General features: G+C 53.1%; 1 protein-coding gene across 1 annotated transcript; it reads left to right on the top strand.

Annotated features, from left to right (window-relative positions):
- Positions 1–6,867: 6,867 nt before the first annotated feature.
- On the top strand, positions 6,868–9,128 carry LOC135537072 (death domain-containing membrane protein NRADD-like; the record flags this gene model as incomplete). Its single annotated transcript, XM_064963277.1, is given in 4 exon segments — positions 6,868–7,111; positions 7,336–7,478; positions 7,724–7,900; positions 7,903–9,128. Coding segments are annotated over 4 exon segments (707 nt in total), but the record flags the coding sequence as incomplete, so codon positions are not given.
- Between the last annotated feature and the right edge of the window lie 6,745 nt (positions 9,129–15,873).

The raw sequence follows: 15,873 nt of genomic DNA, 5'->3' as shown, positions 1-15,873 counted from the left end.
TTGGGGGGGTGACTGAGTCAGGGGCTGTAGAAGGAGTAAGGAGGGGTTGGGGGGGTGACTGAGTCAGGGGCTGTAGAAGGAGTAAGGAGGAGGGTTTGGGGGGTGACTGGAGTCGAGGGCTGTAGAAGGAGTAAGGAGGGGTTGGGGGTGGTGACTGAGTCAGGGGCTGTAGAAGGAGTAAGGAGGGGTTTGGGGGGGTGACTGAGTCAGGGGCTGTAGAAGGAGTAAGGAGGGTTTGGGGGGGGACTGAGTCAGGGGCTGTAGAAGGAGTAAGGAGGGGTTTGGGGGGGACTGAGTCAGGGGCTGTAGAAGGAGTAAGGAGGGGTTTGGGGGGTGACTGAGTCAGGGGCTGTAGAAGGAGTAAGGAGGGGTTTGGGGGGGGTGACTGAGTCAGGGGCTGTAGAAGGAGTAAGGAGGGGTTTGGGGGGGGGGGTGACTGAGTCAGGGGCTGTAGAAGGAGTAAGGAGGGGTTTGGGGTTGGGGGGGACTGAGTCAGGGGCTGTAGAAGGAGTAAGGAGGGGTTTGGGGGGGGGTGGTGACTGAGTCAGGGGCTGTAGAAGGAGTAAGGAGGGGTTTAGGGGGGGGTGGTGACTGAGTCAGGGGCTGTAGAAGGAGTAAGGAGGGGTTTGGGGGGGGGTTGGTGACTGAGTCAGGGGCTGTAGAAGGAGTAAGGAGGGGTTTAGGGGGGTGGTGACTGAGTCAGGGGCTGTAGAAGGAGTAAGGAGGGGTTTGGGGGGGTGACTGAGTCAGGGGCTGTAGAAGAAGTAAGGAGGGGTTTGGGGGGACTGAGTCAGGGGCTGTAGAAGGAGTAAGGAGGGGTTTGGGGGGGTGACTGAGTCAGGGGCTGTAGAAGAGAGTAAGGAGGGGTTTGGGGGGGGACTGAGTCAGGGGCTGTAGAAGGAGTAAGGAGGGGTTTGGGGGGGACTGAGTCAGGGGCTGTAGAAGGAGTAAGGAGGGGTTTGGGGGGGACTGAGTCAGGGGCTGTAGAAGGAGTAAGGAGGGGTTTGGGGGGGGACTGAGTCAGGGGCTGTAGAAGGAGTAAGGAGGGGTTTGGGGGGGTGACTGAGTCAGGGGCTGTAGAAGGAGTAAGGAGGGGTTTGGGGGGGGACTGAGTCAGGGGCTGTAGAAGGAGTAAGGAGGGGTTTGGGGGGGACTGAGTCAGGGGCTGTAGAAGGAGTAAGGAGGGGTTTGGGGGGGGGTGACTGAGTCAGGGGCTGTAGAAGGAGTAAGGAGGGGTTTGGGGGGGGACTGAGTCAGGGGCTGTAGAAGGAGTAAGGAGGGGTTTGGGGGGGGACTGAGTCAGGGGCTGTAGAAGGAGTAAGGAGGGGTTTGGGGGGGGGACTGAGTCAGGGGCTGTAGAAGGAGTAAGGAGGGGTTTGGGGGGGTGACTGAGTCAGGGGCTGTAGAAGGAGTAAGGAGGGGTTTGGGGGGGGTGACTGAGTCAGGGGCTGTAGAAGGAGTAGAGGAGGGGTTTGGGGGGGGTGACTGAGTCAGGGGCTGTAGAAGGAGTAAGGAGGGGTTTGGGGGGGGTGACTGAGTCAGGGGCTGTAGAAGGAGTAAGGAGGGGTTTGGGGGGGGACTGAGTCAGGGGCTGTAGAAGGAGTAAGGAGGGGTTTGGGGGGGGGTGGTGACTGAGTCAGGGGCTGTAGAAGGAGTAAGGAGGGGTTTAGGGGGGTGGTGACTGAGTCAGGGGCTGTAGAAGGAGTAAGGAGGGGTTTGGGGGGGGTGGTGACTGAGTCAGGGGCTGTAGAAGGAGTAAGGAGGGGTTTGGGGGGGGTGGTGACTGAGTCAGGGGCTGTAGAAGGAGTAAGGAGGGGTTTGGGGGGGGACTGAGTCAGGGGCTGTAGAAAGGTGTAAGGAGGAGGGGGTGTTGACTGGGTCAGGGGGCTGGTAGCTGACTAGCTGACTGGGTCGGAGGGGGCTGGTAGCTGACTGGGTCGGAGGGGGGCTGGTAGCTGACTGGGTCGGGGGGGCTGGTAGCTGACTGGGTCGCGGGGGCTGGTAGCTGACTGGGTCAGAGGGGGCTGGTAGCTGACTGGGTCCAGAGGGGCTGATATTTAACTGGGTCAGAGGGGGGGGGGGGGGGGCTGGTAGCTGACTGGGTGGGGGGCTGATATTTAACTGGGTCAGAGGGGGGCTGGTAGCTGACTGGGTGGGGGGGGCTGGTAGCTGACTGGGTGGGGGGGGGCTGATATTTAACTGGGTCAGAGGGGGGGCTGGTAGCTGACTGGGTCGGGGGTGGGGCTGGTAGCTGACTGGGTGGGTGGGGGGCTGATATTTAACTGGGTCAGAGGGGGAGGCTTGGAAGCTGACTGGGTCAGAGGGGGCTGATATTTAACTGGGTCAGAGGGGGGCTGGGAGCTGACTGGGTCAGAGGGGGGGGTCTGGTAGCTGACTGGGTCGGGGGGGCTGGTAGCTGAATGGGTCAGAGGGGGGCTGGTAGCCGACTGGGTCAGAGGGGAGGGCTGGTAGCTGACTGGGTTAGAGGTGGGGGGGGGATGGTAGCTGACTGGGTCAGAGGGGGCTGGGAGTTGAATGGATCAGAGGGGGGCTGGGAGCTGGCAGGCCCTCACAGGCTGGATTACATTTGGCAACAAGATCATAATTCAGATAGCTGGTAGTGTTATCAAATATGTTCACTGTTTGTGACTGTGTGACTGTGTGACTGCATCAACTGTAGGTATGAAAGCCCTCACATTCTATACACAGTCATTGACTTATTACAAAAAAACATTGTGCCAATGGTAGATGTGTCAAGGCCCTTGATTTGATGTTGAGACGGGGATAAGGACAGGACAGACATGCAGAGACAGGGGACAGGGCAGACATGTTGAGACGGGGATAGGGACAGGGCAGACATGTTGAGACGGGGGATAGGGACAGGGCAGACATGCTGAGATGGGGATAGGGACAGGGCAGACATGCTGAGACGGGGGATAGGGACAGGGCAGACATGTTGAGACCGGGATAGGGACAGGGCAGACATGCAGAGGCGGGGATAGGGACAGGGCAGACATGCAGAGACGGGGGATAGGGACAGGGCAGACATGCTGAGACGGGGATAGGGACAGGGCAGACATGCTGAGACGGGGATAGGGACAGGGCAGACATGTTGAGAAGGGGATAGGGACAGGGCAGACATGCTGAGACGGGGATAGGGACAGGGCAGACATGTTGAGACGGGGGATAGGGACAGGGCAGACATGCAGAGACGGGGATAGGGACAGGGCAGACATGCTGAGATGGGGATAGGGACAGGGCAGACATGCTGAGACGGGGATAGGGACAGGGCAGACATGTTGAGACCGGGATAAGGACAGGGCAGACATGCAGAGAGCGGGGATAGGGACAGGGCAGACATGTTGAGACGGGGATAGGGACAGGGCAGACATGCAGAGACGGGGATAAGGACAGGGCAGACATGCAGAGGCGGGGATAAGGACAGGGCAGACATGCAGAGACGGGGATAGGGACAGGGCAGACATGTTGAGGCGGGGGATAGGGACAGGGCAGACATGCTGAGACGGGGGATAGGGACAGGGCAGACATGTTGAGACGGGGATAGGGACAGGGCAGACATGTTGAGACGGGGATAGGGACAGGGCAGACATGCTGAGATGGGGATAGGGACAGGGCAGACATGCTGAGACGGGGATAGGGACAGGGCAGACATGTTGAGACGGGGATAGGGACAGGGCAGACATGCTGAGACGGGGATAGGGACAGGGCAGACATGTTGAGACGGGGGATAGGGACAGGGCAGACATGTTGAGACGGGGATAGGGACAGGGCAGACATGCAGAGACAGGGGATAGGGACAGGGCAGACATGCTGAGACGGGGATAGGGACAGGGCAGACATGTTGAGACCGGGATAGGGACAGGGCAGACATGCAGAGACGGGGATAGGGACAGGGCAGACATGCAGAGACGGGGATAGGGACAGGGCAGACATGCTGAGACGGGGATAGGGACAGGGCAGACATGCTGAGACGGGGATAGGGACAGGGCAGACATGCTGAGACGGGGATAGGGACAGGGCAGACATGCAGAGACGGGGATAAGGACAGGGCAGACATGCAGAGACGGGGATAGGGACAGGGCAGACATGCTGAGACGGGGATAGGGACAGGGCAGACATGCAGAGACGGGGATAGGGACAGGCAGACATGCAGAGACGGGGATAGGGACAGGGCAGACATGTTGAGACGGGGATAGGGACAGGGCAGACATGCAGAGTCGGGGATAAGGACAGGGCAGACATGCAGAGACGGGGATAAGGACAGGGCAGACATGCAGAGACGGGGATAGGGACAGGGCAGACATGTTGAGACGGGGATAGGGACAGGCAGACATGCTGAGACGGGATAGGGACAGGGCAGACATGTTGAGACGGGGATAGGGACAGGGCAGACATGCTGAGACGGGGATAGGGACAGGGCAGACATGCTGAGATGGGGATAGGACAGGGCAGACATGCTGAGACGGGGATAGGGACAGGGCAGACATGTTGAGACGGGGATAGGGACAGGGCAGACATGTTGAGACGGGGATAGGGCCAGGGCAGACATGCAGAGACGGGGATAGGGACAGGGCAGACATGTTGAGACGGGGATAGGGACAGGGCAGACATGTTGAGACGGGGATAGGGACAGGGCAGACATGTTGAGACGGGGATAGGGACAGGGCAGACATGCTGAGACGGGGATAAGGACAGGGCAGACATGCTGAGACGGGGATAGGGACAGGGCAGACATGTTGAGACCGGGATAGGGACAGGGCAGACATGCAGAGACGGGGATAGGGACAGGGCAGACATGCAGAGACGGGGATAGGGACAGGGCAGACATGCTGAGACGGGGATAGGGACAGGGCAGACATGCTGAGACGGGGATAGGGACAGGGCAGACATGCAGAGACGGGGATAGGGACAGGGCAGACATGCTGAGATGGGGATAGGGACAGGGCAGACATGCTGAGACGGGGATAGGGACAGGGCAGACATGTTGAGACGGGGATAGGGACAGGGGCAGACATGCAGAGACGGGGATAGGGACAGGGCAGACATGCAGAGAGACGGGGGATAGGGACAGGGCAGACATGCTGAGACGGGGATAGGGACAGGGCAGACATGCTGAGACGGGGATAGGCACAGGGCAGACATGCTGAGACGGGGATAGGGACAGGGCAGACATGCAGAGACGCGGGGATAAGGGACAGGGCAGACATGCAGAGACGGGGATAGGACAGGGCAGACATGTTGAGACGGGGATAGGGACAGGGCAGACATGCAGAGACGGGGATAGGGACAGGGCAGACATGCAGAGACGGGGATAGGGACAGGGCAGACATGTTGAGACGGGGATAGGGACAGGGCAGACATGCAGAGACGGGGATAAGGACAGGGCAGACATGCAGAGACGGGGATAAGGACAGGGCAGACATGCAGAGACGGGGATAGGGACAGGGCAGACATGTTGAGACGGGGATAGGGACAGGGCAGACATGCTGAGACGGGGATAGGGGACAGGGCAGACATGTTGAGACGGGGATAGGGGACAGGGCAGACATGTTGAGACGGGGATAGGGACAGGGCAGACATGCTGAGATGGGGATAGGACAGGGCAGACATGCTGGAGACGGGGATAGGGACAGGCAGACATGCTGGAGACGGGGATAGGGACAGGGCAGACATGTTGAGACGGGGATAGGGCCAGGGGCAGACATGCAGAGACGGGGATAGGGACAGGGCAGACATGTTGAGACGGGATAGGGACAGGGCAGACATGTTGAGACGGGATAGGGACAGGGCAGACATGCAGAGACGGGGATAGGGACAGGGCAGACATGCTGAGACGGGGATAGGGACAGGGCAGACATGTTGAGACCGGGATAGGGACAGGGCAGACATGCAGAGACGGGGATAGGGACAGGGCAGACATGCAGAGAGACGGGGATAGGGGACAGGGCAGACATGCTGAGACGGGGATAGGGACAGGGCAGACATGCTGAGACGGGGATAGGGACAGGGCAGACATGCTGAGACGGGGATAGGGACAGGGCAGACATGCAGAGACGGGGATAAGGACAGGGCAGACATGCAGAGACGGGGATAGGGACAGGGCAGACATGTTGAGACGGGGATAGGGACAGGGCAGACATGCAGAGACGGGGATAGGGACAGGGCAGACATGCAGAGACGGGGATAGGGACAGGGCAGACATGTTGAGACGGGATAGGGACAGGGCAGACATGCAGAGACGGGGATAAGGACAGGGCAGACATGCAGAGACGGGGATAAGGACAGGGCAGACATGCAGAGACGGGGATAGGGACAGGGCAGACATGTTGAGACGGGATAGGGACAGGGCAGACATGCTGAGACGGGATAGGGACAGGGCAGACATGTTGAGACGGGGGATAGGGACAGGGCAGACATGTTGAGACGGGGATAGGGACAGGGCAGACATGCTGAGATGGGGATAGGGACAGGGCAGACATGCTGAGACGGGGATAGGGACAGGGCAGACATGTTGAGACGGGGATAGGGACAGGGCAGACATGTTGAGACGGGGATAGGGCCAGGGCAGACATGCAGAGACGGGGATAGGGACAGGGCAGACATGTTGAGACGGGGATAGGGACAGGGCAGACATGTTGAGACGGGGATAGGGACAGGGCAGACATGCAGAGACGGGGATAGGGACAGGGCAGACATGCAGAGACGGGGATAGGGACAGGGCAGACATGCAGAGACGGGGATAAGGACAGGGCAGATATGTCAAGTGGCCCCCTTCTATCCTTAGTGTTTCCTCCATGGTTCCGTGGTTCTCTAATCAACAGTCTCCCATCTCTCTCCAACCAACAGATAAGAAGCTCCACATCCTGTCTCGTCCCCCTGAGTCTGACGGCCCTCTGGCCGCTCCTCGCCTGCCTGGGTTAGGGTTGGTGAAGGATGGAGAGGAGGCCAGCCCTGCCCCTGGAGGAGGAGCAGCCCCCAGGGCCCCCGGGTTCACCCCTCAGGATGATGGGAGCAGCAACCACATCCTGGTCTACGTATCTGTTCTGGCTGCTGTGGTGCTGGGCCTGCTGCTCTACGTGGCCTACAAGTGGTGAGTTGACAGGAGACACGCTGCCGTCCCATTGGCTGCATCTTGAAGCACTGCATTGGTGTGAGCATTGGCTGGAGAGAGTTGTTCAATGCATGACGGGGGTGGAGAATTGTTTGCAAACCTTTGGATTGGCGTCATGTATTTCCGTTGTAGGTTGTGATAAAGTGATCCTGTTGTTATGTGTAGTAAACAGTGTAAAAGTGTTTCCTGCCATGTCTCGTCAGCTGGACGTCGTATAAGCAGAAGCAGGCGTTGAGTAAAGCGCGCGCTGCAGAGCTGGGGACGTGTCCTGAAGGAGAAAAACTCCACAGTGACAGCGGCGTGTTCCTGGACTCACACAGCCTGCAGGAGGGCCAACCAAGTAAAGGTAACAAACAAACAGCCACGACTACACCACAATTAACCTCACTGCACTACACTGTTACCTGAGTGAGAACAGAAGCCCAAGTTAAATACATGTTCTCATCTCTCTCAATGTAGAGCACATTTAGCATTTATCAGACACTCTTATCCAGAACAACTTAGACGTCTTTTCTTATTGGCTTTTCTCATCTATTATAACTGTTGAATGGACTTGTGACGATCTGTGTCTGTTGTGTATTCTACCCCCAGGTAGTAAGAGGGACAGTAAGCAGGACGGCCGTCTGTACATCAACCTGCCCCCCCACAGACAGGAGGAGGTGGAGCGTCTGCTCCAGGAGGGGAGCGGGGGCCGCAGAGGCTCCTGGAGGACCCTGGGGGCCGCGCTGGGCTACGAGCCCGAGCAGATGGACCTGTTTGGGCACGGCGAGGCCCTGTACACACCCTCCTTTCCAACTGGGCTCAGCAGGAGGGCTCCACTCTGGGGCTTCTGTGCTCGGCGCTGGCCCGCATCGAGAGGCCCGACGTAGCCGCCGCCCTCACCTGCCCTGCCCAGGGGGTGTCTGTGGTCTGAGGAAGGAGCCATGGTTGGTCCCAAATGGCACCCTATTCCCTATATAGTGCACTACTGGTAAGCTAAAGGTCAAAAGTAGTGCACTATGTAGGGTGCCACAGAGCCTTCCTCATGAGCCTGATAAGACTGGGTGGCATTCATTAGGAACCAAACGCAAGAAAACGGACTGAATCAGGGAGTGACGACCTGAACTTGAACCAATAAGAAATGTTTGTTTTCCGTTGCGAAACATACTGCTGCGGTGTGTACTAATGAATATGACCCTTGTGGACATAGGAGAGGATGGATGGGGCAAACAGCCCTCCTTCTCGCCCAGTGGGATGGCATGGCATGCCAGGGGAGGTACTCTTGCCTGCCCCATAATGCCTCAGACCTTTGAACTGAAGAGGATAGTGGAAGTGTTGTTGCTGGCTCGTTGAGCTGGTTCATCCTCTATTGGAAATGTACAGTATATCCCCCATTCTTCCAGTATATATATATATTTTACCATACTTGTGTATAATCTGCCCAAGCGTTCTAGGAATGGGTATTTATTTGCAGCAATGTCAGAAGAATCCACTCTCTTCCCTGATTTGTTTTGCAGCAATGTGAGGAGGATGCACAACAGCTGACCGTAACTAACTGAACAGGCATGGGAATGAAATACTCTGTAGAATATTCTTTACAACTATGAAATAAAGGCATTCTGTTCATATTAACAATCAGTCGTGAATTTTAAGACCTTTGTAAATATTTGATCATAGATTCATTGTAATATAGTGTTAGAAAGGTTTTCAAGCGTGAAGGGGCAATCGCAAACATCTTTGACTGAGGATGCATGTCTCTCTCTCTCTCTCTCTCTCTCTCTCTCTCTCTCTCTCTCTCAGCTTCTCCATCTTAAAGACATTGAGAGGCCTCAAATCAGTGAAGTACTATCAGCGTTGCTCGTCACTGCCTTTCTCCTATCATGGTTTCTGGTGTGGCTGGCTATCCAGAACATTATCGTTATGGAACAATCAATCACTTATTCTTGTCTATATTCCAATGTCATGGTGTGTGTTTTTCTAAGACGTCGTTTCATATAATAAATTGCTTTTGAAGGTGTGAGTGAGTGAGAGTCAAACGGTGCTCTCTGAGCTTGTTGTGTTACATGCTCTGACAAGAACAGTGGTTTCTGTCCTACCCGAACGGAAAAGCAAGCAGCTACCTGCTCTGTGGTAGTTTATTCTGGAGATAATCAATGGCCGTCTTTGTTTGTCTCAGTCACCTAACTGAACAGGGGTGTGACTTGTAACAAATTAAACAAGTATGTGGTCATGTCAGAGGAAAGTATGGAAGACTTCCATTTACAGTTGAAGTCGGAAGTTTACATACACTTAGGTTGGGGTCATTAAAACTCATTTTTTTCAACCACTCCACAACTTTCTTGTTAACAAACTATAGTTTTGGCAAGTTGGTTAGGACATCTACTTTGTGCATGACACAAGTAATTTTTACAACAATTGTTAACAGACAGATTATTTCACTTATAATTCACTGTATCACAATTCAAGTGGGTCAGAAGTTTACATACACTAAGTTGACTGTGCCTTTACACAGCTTGGAAAATTCCAGAAAATGATGTCATGGCTTTAGAAGCTTCTGATAGGCAAACTGACATCATTTGAGTCAATTGGAGGAGTACCTGTGGATGTATTTCAAGGCCTACCTTCAAATTCAGTGCCTCTTTGCTTGACATCATGGAAACATTAAAGAAATCAGCCAAATGTTTTTAGACCTCCACAAGTCTGGTTCTTCCTTGAGAGCAATTTCCAAACGCCTGAAGGTACCCCGTTCATCTGTACAAACAATAGTACGCAAGTATAAACACTACGGGACCACGCAGCCGTCATTCCGCTCAGGAAGGAGACGCGTTCTGTCTCCTAGAGCTGAACGACTTTTGTGCGAAAAGTGCAAATCAATCCCAGAACAACAGGTACTTGTGAAGATGCTGGAGGAAACAGGTACAAAAGTATCTATATCCACAGTAAAACAAGTCCTATATCGACATAACCTGAAAGGCCACCAGCAAGGAAGAAGCCACTGCTCCAAAACCGCCATAAAAAAAGAGACTACGGTTTGCAACTGCACATGGGGACAAAGATCGTATTTTTGGGAGAAATGTCCTCTGGTCTGATGAAACAGAAAGAGTGTGGTTGGCCATAATGACCATCGTTATGTTTGGAGGACAAATGGGGAGGCTTGCAAGCCGGAGAACACCAACCCAACCGTGAAGCACGGGGGTGGCAGCATCATGTTGTGGGGGTGCTTTGCTGCAGGAGGGACTGGTGCACTTCAAAAAATAGATGGCTTCATGAGGCAGGAAAATGATGTGGATATATTGAAGCAACATCTCGAGACATCAGTCAGGAAGTTCAAGCTTGATGCAAATGGGTCTTCCAACTGGACAATGACTCCATACATCCAAAGTGGTGGCAAAATGGCTTAAGGACAACAAAGTCAAGGTCTTGGAGTGGCCAATACAAAGCCCTGACCTCAATTCCATAGAAAATTTGTGGGCAGAACTGAAAAAGCGTGTGCGAGCAAGGAGGCCTACAAACCTGGCTCAGTTGCACCAGCTCTGTCAGGAGGAATGGGACAAAATTCACCTAACTTATTGTGGGACGCATGTGAAAGGCTACCAAAAACGTTTGAACCAAGTTAAACAATTTAAAGGCAATGCTACCAAATTCTAATTGAGTGTATGTAAACTTCTGACCCACTGGCAATGTGATGAAATAAATAAAAGCTGAAATAAATCTCACTACTTCTGACATTTCACATTCTTAAAATAAAGTGGTGATCCTAACTGACATAAGACAGGAATTTTTACCTGATTAAATGTCAAGAATTGTGAAAAACTGAGTTTAAACTTCCAACTTCAACTGTAACTCTCGCCATTAGTACTGAATCTGAGGAGACTTCCATTTAACTCTCCTCATTAGTGCTGAATCTGAGGAGACTTCCATTTAACTCTCCCATTAGTACTGAATCTGGAGGAGACTTCCATTTAACTCTCCCCATTAGTACTGAATCTGAGGAGACTTCCATTTAATCCTCCCCATTAGTACTGAATCTGAGGAGACTTCCATTTAACCTCTCCCCATTAGTGCTGAATCTGAGGAGACTTCCATTTAACTCTCCCCATTAGTACTGAATCTGAGGAGACTTCCATTTAACCTCCCCATTAGTACTGAATTGAGTGACCTCCATTTAACTCTCCCCATTAGTACTGAATCTGGAGGAGACTTCCATTTAACTCTCCCCATTAGTACTGAATCTGAGGAGACTCTCCATTTAACTCTCCCCATTAGTACTGAATCTGAGGAGATCATCGAACTCTCCTATTAGTACTGAATCTGAGAATATAATTCTATACTAGGAATAAGTGAATTTGTTTTTCCACAGAATGGGATCAGAGGGGCACATATGGAGATGTCATAATAATTTACAGTTATTACATGTTGGTCTTGAATCATAATACAACTCTATGACAGTTTTATTAAATATTCTCAATTAAACCACTTGACGGGTCACACAGTTAAGAGGTTTGTATTTAGGGGGTATTTAAAGGGTTTGGGGCAGAGACAGTATTAGGAGGGTATTTAAAGGGTTTGGGGCAGAGACAGTATTAGGAGGGTATTTAAAGGGTTTGGGGCAGAAACAGTATTAGGAGGGTATGGTATTTAAAGGGTTTGGGGCAGAGACAGTATTAGGAGGGTATTTAAAGGGGTTGTGACAGAGACAGTATTAGGAGGGTATTTAAAGGGTTTGGGACAGAGACAGTATTAGGAGAATATTTAAAGGAGACATTATTAGGGAGGGTATTTAAAGGGGTCGGGACAGAGACAGTATTAGATAAGTCTTCACCCAACCTGTTTTTTAAGATATGCTTTCCCTTTCCTTGAGATTCCTGCTCCTCCCTCCCCTCCATCCCAACCCCCTCCTCCACGACTTCTATCCACTCTGTCCTCAGCTGAAATCTGTTCATGATTTCTCTCTGCCTTTACTCTGTGCCCTAAGTGGGAGCAGGCCTGCGTCTCCAGCAGGGCCCGGGGCAGGCAGCGTTCCATGATTTTCTCTCTGTCTTTACTCTGTGCTCTAAGTGGGGCAGGCCTGCGTCTCTCTCTAGCAGGGCCTGGGGCAGGCAGTTCTATGTCTGTCATGGACACCAGACACTCCAGCTTAACTGCGGTCTGGAGCACACAGGCATGGGGCTGCGGAATGCACATTAACTCAGAGAGTGGGATGGAGGGGGGGACCCGATACCCTATAGTGCACTTCTTTAAGCCAGGACCATAGGGGTCTGTTCCCTATATAGTGCACTTCTTTGTCCAGATCCCTATGGGTCCCATTTGAAATTTAGGGTGCCATTTGGGATGCAAGTCAGAGGCTCTCTGCCAGAAATGTTCCATACGCACAAAAAGCTAATTTCTCTAAATGTTTTTGCACAAATTTGTTTACATCCCTGATAGTAAGCACTTCCTTTTTGCCAAGATAATCCATCCACCTGACAAGTGTGGAATATCAAGGTCATTACACAGGTGCATTTTGTGCTGGGGACAATAAAGCCACTCTAAATGTTCTGTTTTGTCACACATCACAATGTCACAGTTGTCTCAAGTTTTGAAAGAGCGTGCAATTGGCACACTGACTGCAGGAATGTCCACCAGAGCTGTTGCCAGAGAATAGAATGTTAATTTCGCTTACCATAAACTGCCTAACGCGTGGTTTAAGAGAACAACCGCAGACTACATGTCCATGCATTGTGTAGGTAGCGGTTTGCTGTTGTGAACAGAGTGCCCCATGGTGGCGGTGGGGTTATAGTACGAAAAGGCATAAGCTGTGGACAACAAACATAATTGCATTTTATGCAGAGATACCGTGACGAGATCATGAGGCCCATTGTCGTGCCATGTTTCAGCATGATAACGCACGGCCCCATGTCGCAAGGATCTGTACACCATTCCTGGAGGCTGAAAATGTTCCATTTTTTTCATGTTCTATATACTCACCAGACATGTCACCCATTGAGCATGTTTGGGATGCTCTGTATCGATGTGTACGACAGCATGTTCCAGTTCCCGCCAATATCCAGCAACTTTGCACAGCCATTGAAAAGGAGTGCGACAACATTCCACAGGCCACAATCAACAGCCTGATACACTATGTGAAGGAGATGTGTTGTGCTGCATGAGGCAAATGGTGGTTACATTTACATTTACATTTAAGTCATTTAGCAGACGCTCTTATCCAGAGCGACTTACAAATTGGTGAATTCACCTTCTGACATCAGTGGAACAGCCACTTTACAATAGTGCATCTAAATCATTTAAGGGGGGGGGTGAGAAGGATTGCTTTATCCTATCCTAGGTATTCCTTGAAGAGGTGGGGTTTCAGGTGTCTCCGGAAGGTGGTGATTGACTCCGCTGTCCTGGCGTCGTGAGGGAGTTTGTTCCACCATTGGGGGGCCAGAGCAGCGAACAGTTTTGACTGGGCTGAGCGGGAACTGTACTTCCTCAGTGGTAGGGAGGCTGAGCAGGCCAGAGGTGGATGAACGCAGTGCCCTTGTTTGGGTGTAGGGCCTGATCAGAGCCTGGAGGTACTGCGGTTCCGTTCCCCTCACAGCTCCGTAGGCAAGCACCATGGTCTTGTAGCGGATGCGAGCTTCAACTGGAAGCCAGTGGAGAGAGTGGAGGAGCGGGGTGACGTGAGAGAACTTGGGAAGGTTGAACACCAGACGGGCTGCGGCGTTCTGGATGAGTTGTAGGGGTTTAATGGCACAGGCAGGGAGCCCAGCCAACAGCGAGTTGCAGTAATCCAGACGGGAGATGACAAGTGCCTGGATTAGGACCTGCGCCGCTTCCTGTGTGAGGCAGGGTCGTACTCTGCGGATGTTGTAGAGCATGAACCTACAGGAACGGGCCACCGCCTTGATGTTAGTTGAGAACGACAGGGTGTTGTCCAGGATCACGCCAAGGTTCTTAGCGCTCTGGGAGGAGGACACAATGGAGTTGTCAACCGTGATGGCGAGATCATGGAACGGGCAGTCCTTCCCCGGGAGGAAGAGCAGCTCCGTCTTGCCGAGGTTCAGCTTGAGGTGGTGATCCGTCATCCACACTGATGTGTCTGCCAGACATGCAGAGATGCGATTCGCCACCTGGTCATCAGAAGGGGGAAAGGAGAAGATTAATTGTGTGTCGTCTGCATAGCAATGATAGGAGAGACCATGTGAGGTTATGACAGAGCCAAGTGACTTGGTGTATAGCGAGAATAGGAGAGTGCCTAGAACAGAGCCCTGGGGGACACCAGTGGTGAGAGCGCGTGGCGGGGAGACAGATTCTCGCCACGCCACCTGGTAGGAGCGACCTGTCAGGTAGGACGCAATCCAAGCGTGGGCCGCACTGGAGATGCCTAACCTGAGAGGGTGGAGAGGAGGATCTGATGGTTCACAGTGTCGAAGGCAGCCGATAGGTCTAGGAAGGGATGAGAGCAGAGGAGAGAGGAGTTAGCTTTAGCAGTGCGGAGCGCTCCGTGATACAGAGAAGAGCAGTCTCAGTTGAATGACTAGTCTTGAAACCTGACTGATTTGGATCAAGAAGGTCATTCTGAGAGAGATAGCGGGAGCTGGCCAAGGACAGCACGTTCAAGAGTTTTGTAGAGAAAGGAAAGAAGGGATACTGGTCTGTAGTTGTTGACATCGGAGGGATCGAGTGTAGGTTTTTTCAGAAGGGTTGCAACTCGCCTCTTTGAAGACGGAAGGGACGTAGCTGAAGGTCAGACAGAGTTGATGGACAGGGTGAGGTAAGGGAGAAGGTCTCCGGAAATGGTCTGGAGAAGAGAGGAGGGATAGGGTCAAGCGGGCAGGTTGTTGGGCGGCCGGCCGTCACAAGAAGCGAGATTTCATCTGGAGAGAGAGGGGAGAAAGAGGTCAGAGCACAGGGTAGGGCAGTGTGATCAGAACCAGCGGTGTCGTTTGACTTAGCAAACGAGGATCGGATGTCGTCGACCTTCTTTTCAAAATGGTTGACGGAGTCATCTGCAGAGAGGGAGGAGGGGGGAGGGGGAGGAGGATTCAGGAGGGAGGAGAAGGTGGCAAAGAGCTTCCTAGGGTTAGAGGCAGATGCTTGGAATTTAGAGTGGAAGAAAGTGGCTTTAGCAGCAGACACAGAGGAGGAAAATGTAGAGAGGAGGGAGTGAAAGGATGCCAGGTCCGCAGGGAGGCGAGTTTTCCTCCATTTCCGCTCGGCTGCCCGGAGCACTGTTCTGTGAGCTCGCAATGAGTCGTCGAGCCACGGAGCGGGAGGGGAGGACCAAGCCGGCCTGGAGGATAGGGGACATAGAGAGTCAAAGGATGCAGAAAGGGAAGAGAGGAGGGTTGAGGAGGCAGAATCAGGAGATAGGTTGGAGAAGGTATGAGCAGAGGGAAGAGATGATAGGATGGAAGAGGAGAGAGTAGCGGGGGAGAGAGAGCGAAGGTTGGGACGGCGCGATACCATCCGAGTAGGGGCAGTGTGGGAAGTGTTGGATGAGAGCGAGAGGGAAAAGGATACAAGGTAGTGGTCGGAGACTTGGAGGGGAGTTGCAATGAGGTTAGTGGAAGAACAGCATCTAGTAAAGATGAGGTCGAGCGTATTGCCTGCCTTGTGAGTAGGGGGGAAGGTGAGAGGGTGAGGTCAAAAGAGGAGAGGAGTGGAAAGAAGGAGGCAGAGAGGAATGAGTCAAAGGTAGACGTGGGGAGGTTAAAGTCGCCCAGGACTGTGAGAGGTGAGCCGTCCTCAGGAAAGGAGCTTATCAAGATACTGACTGG

The sequence above is a fragment of the Oncorhynchus masou genome, unplaced genomic scaffold, assembly GCF_036934945.1.
Source record: "Oncorhynchus masou masou isolate Uvic2021 unplaced genomic scaffold, UVic_Omas_1.1 unplaced_scaffold_7078, whole genome shotgun sequence".
Lineage (NCBI taxonomy): Eukaryota > Metazoa > Chordata > Actinopteri > Salmoniformes > Salmonidae > Oncorhynchus > Oncorhynchus masou.
This window is presented reverse-complemented; position numbering and strand designations above follow the sequence as displayed.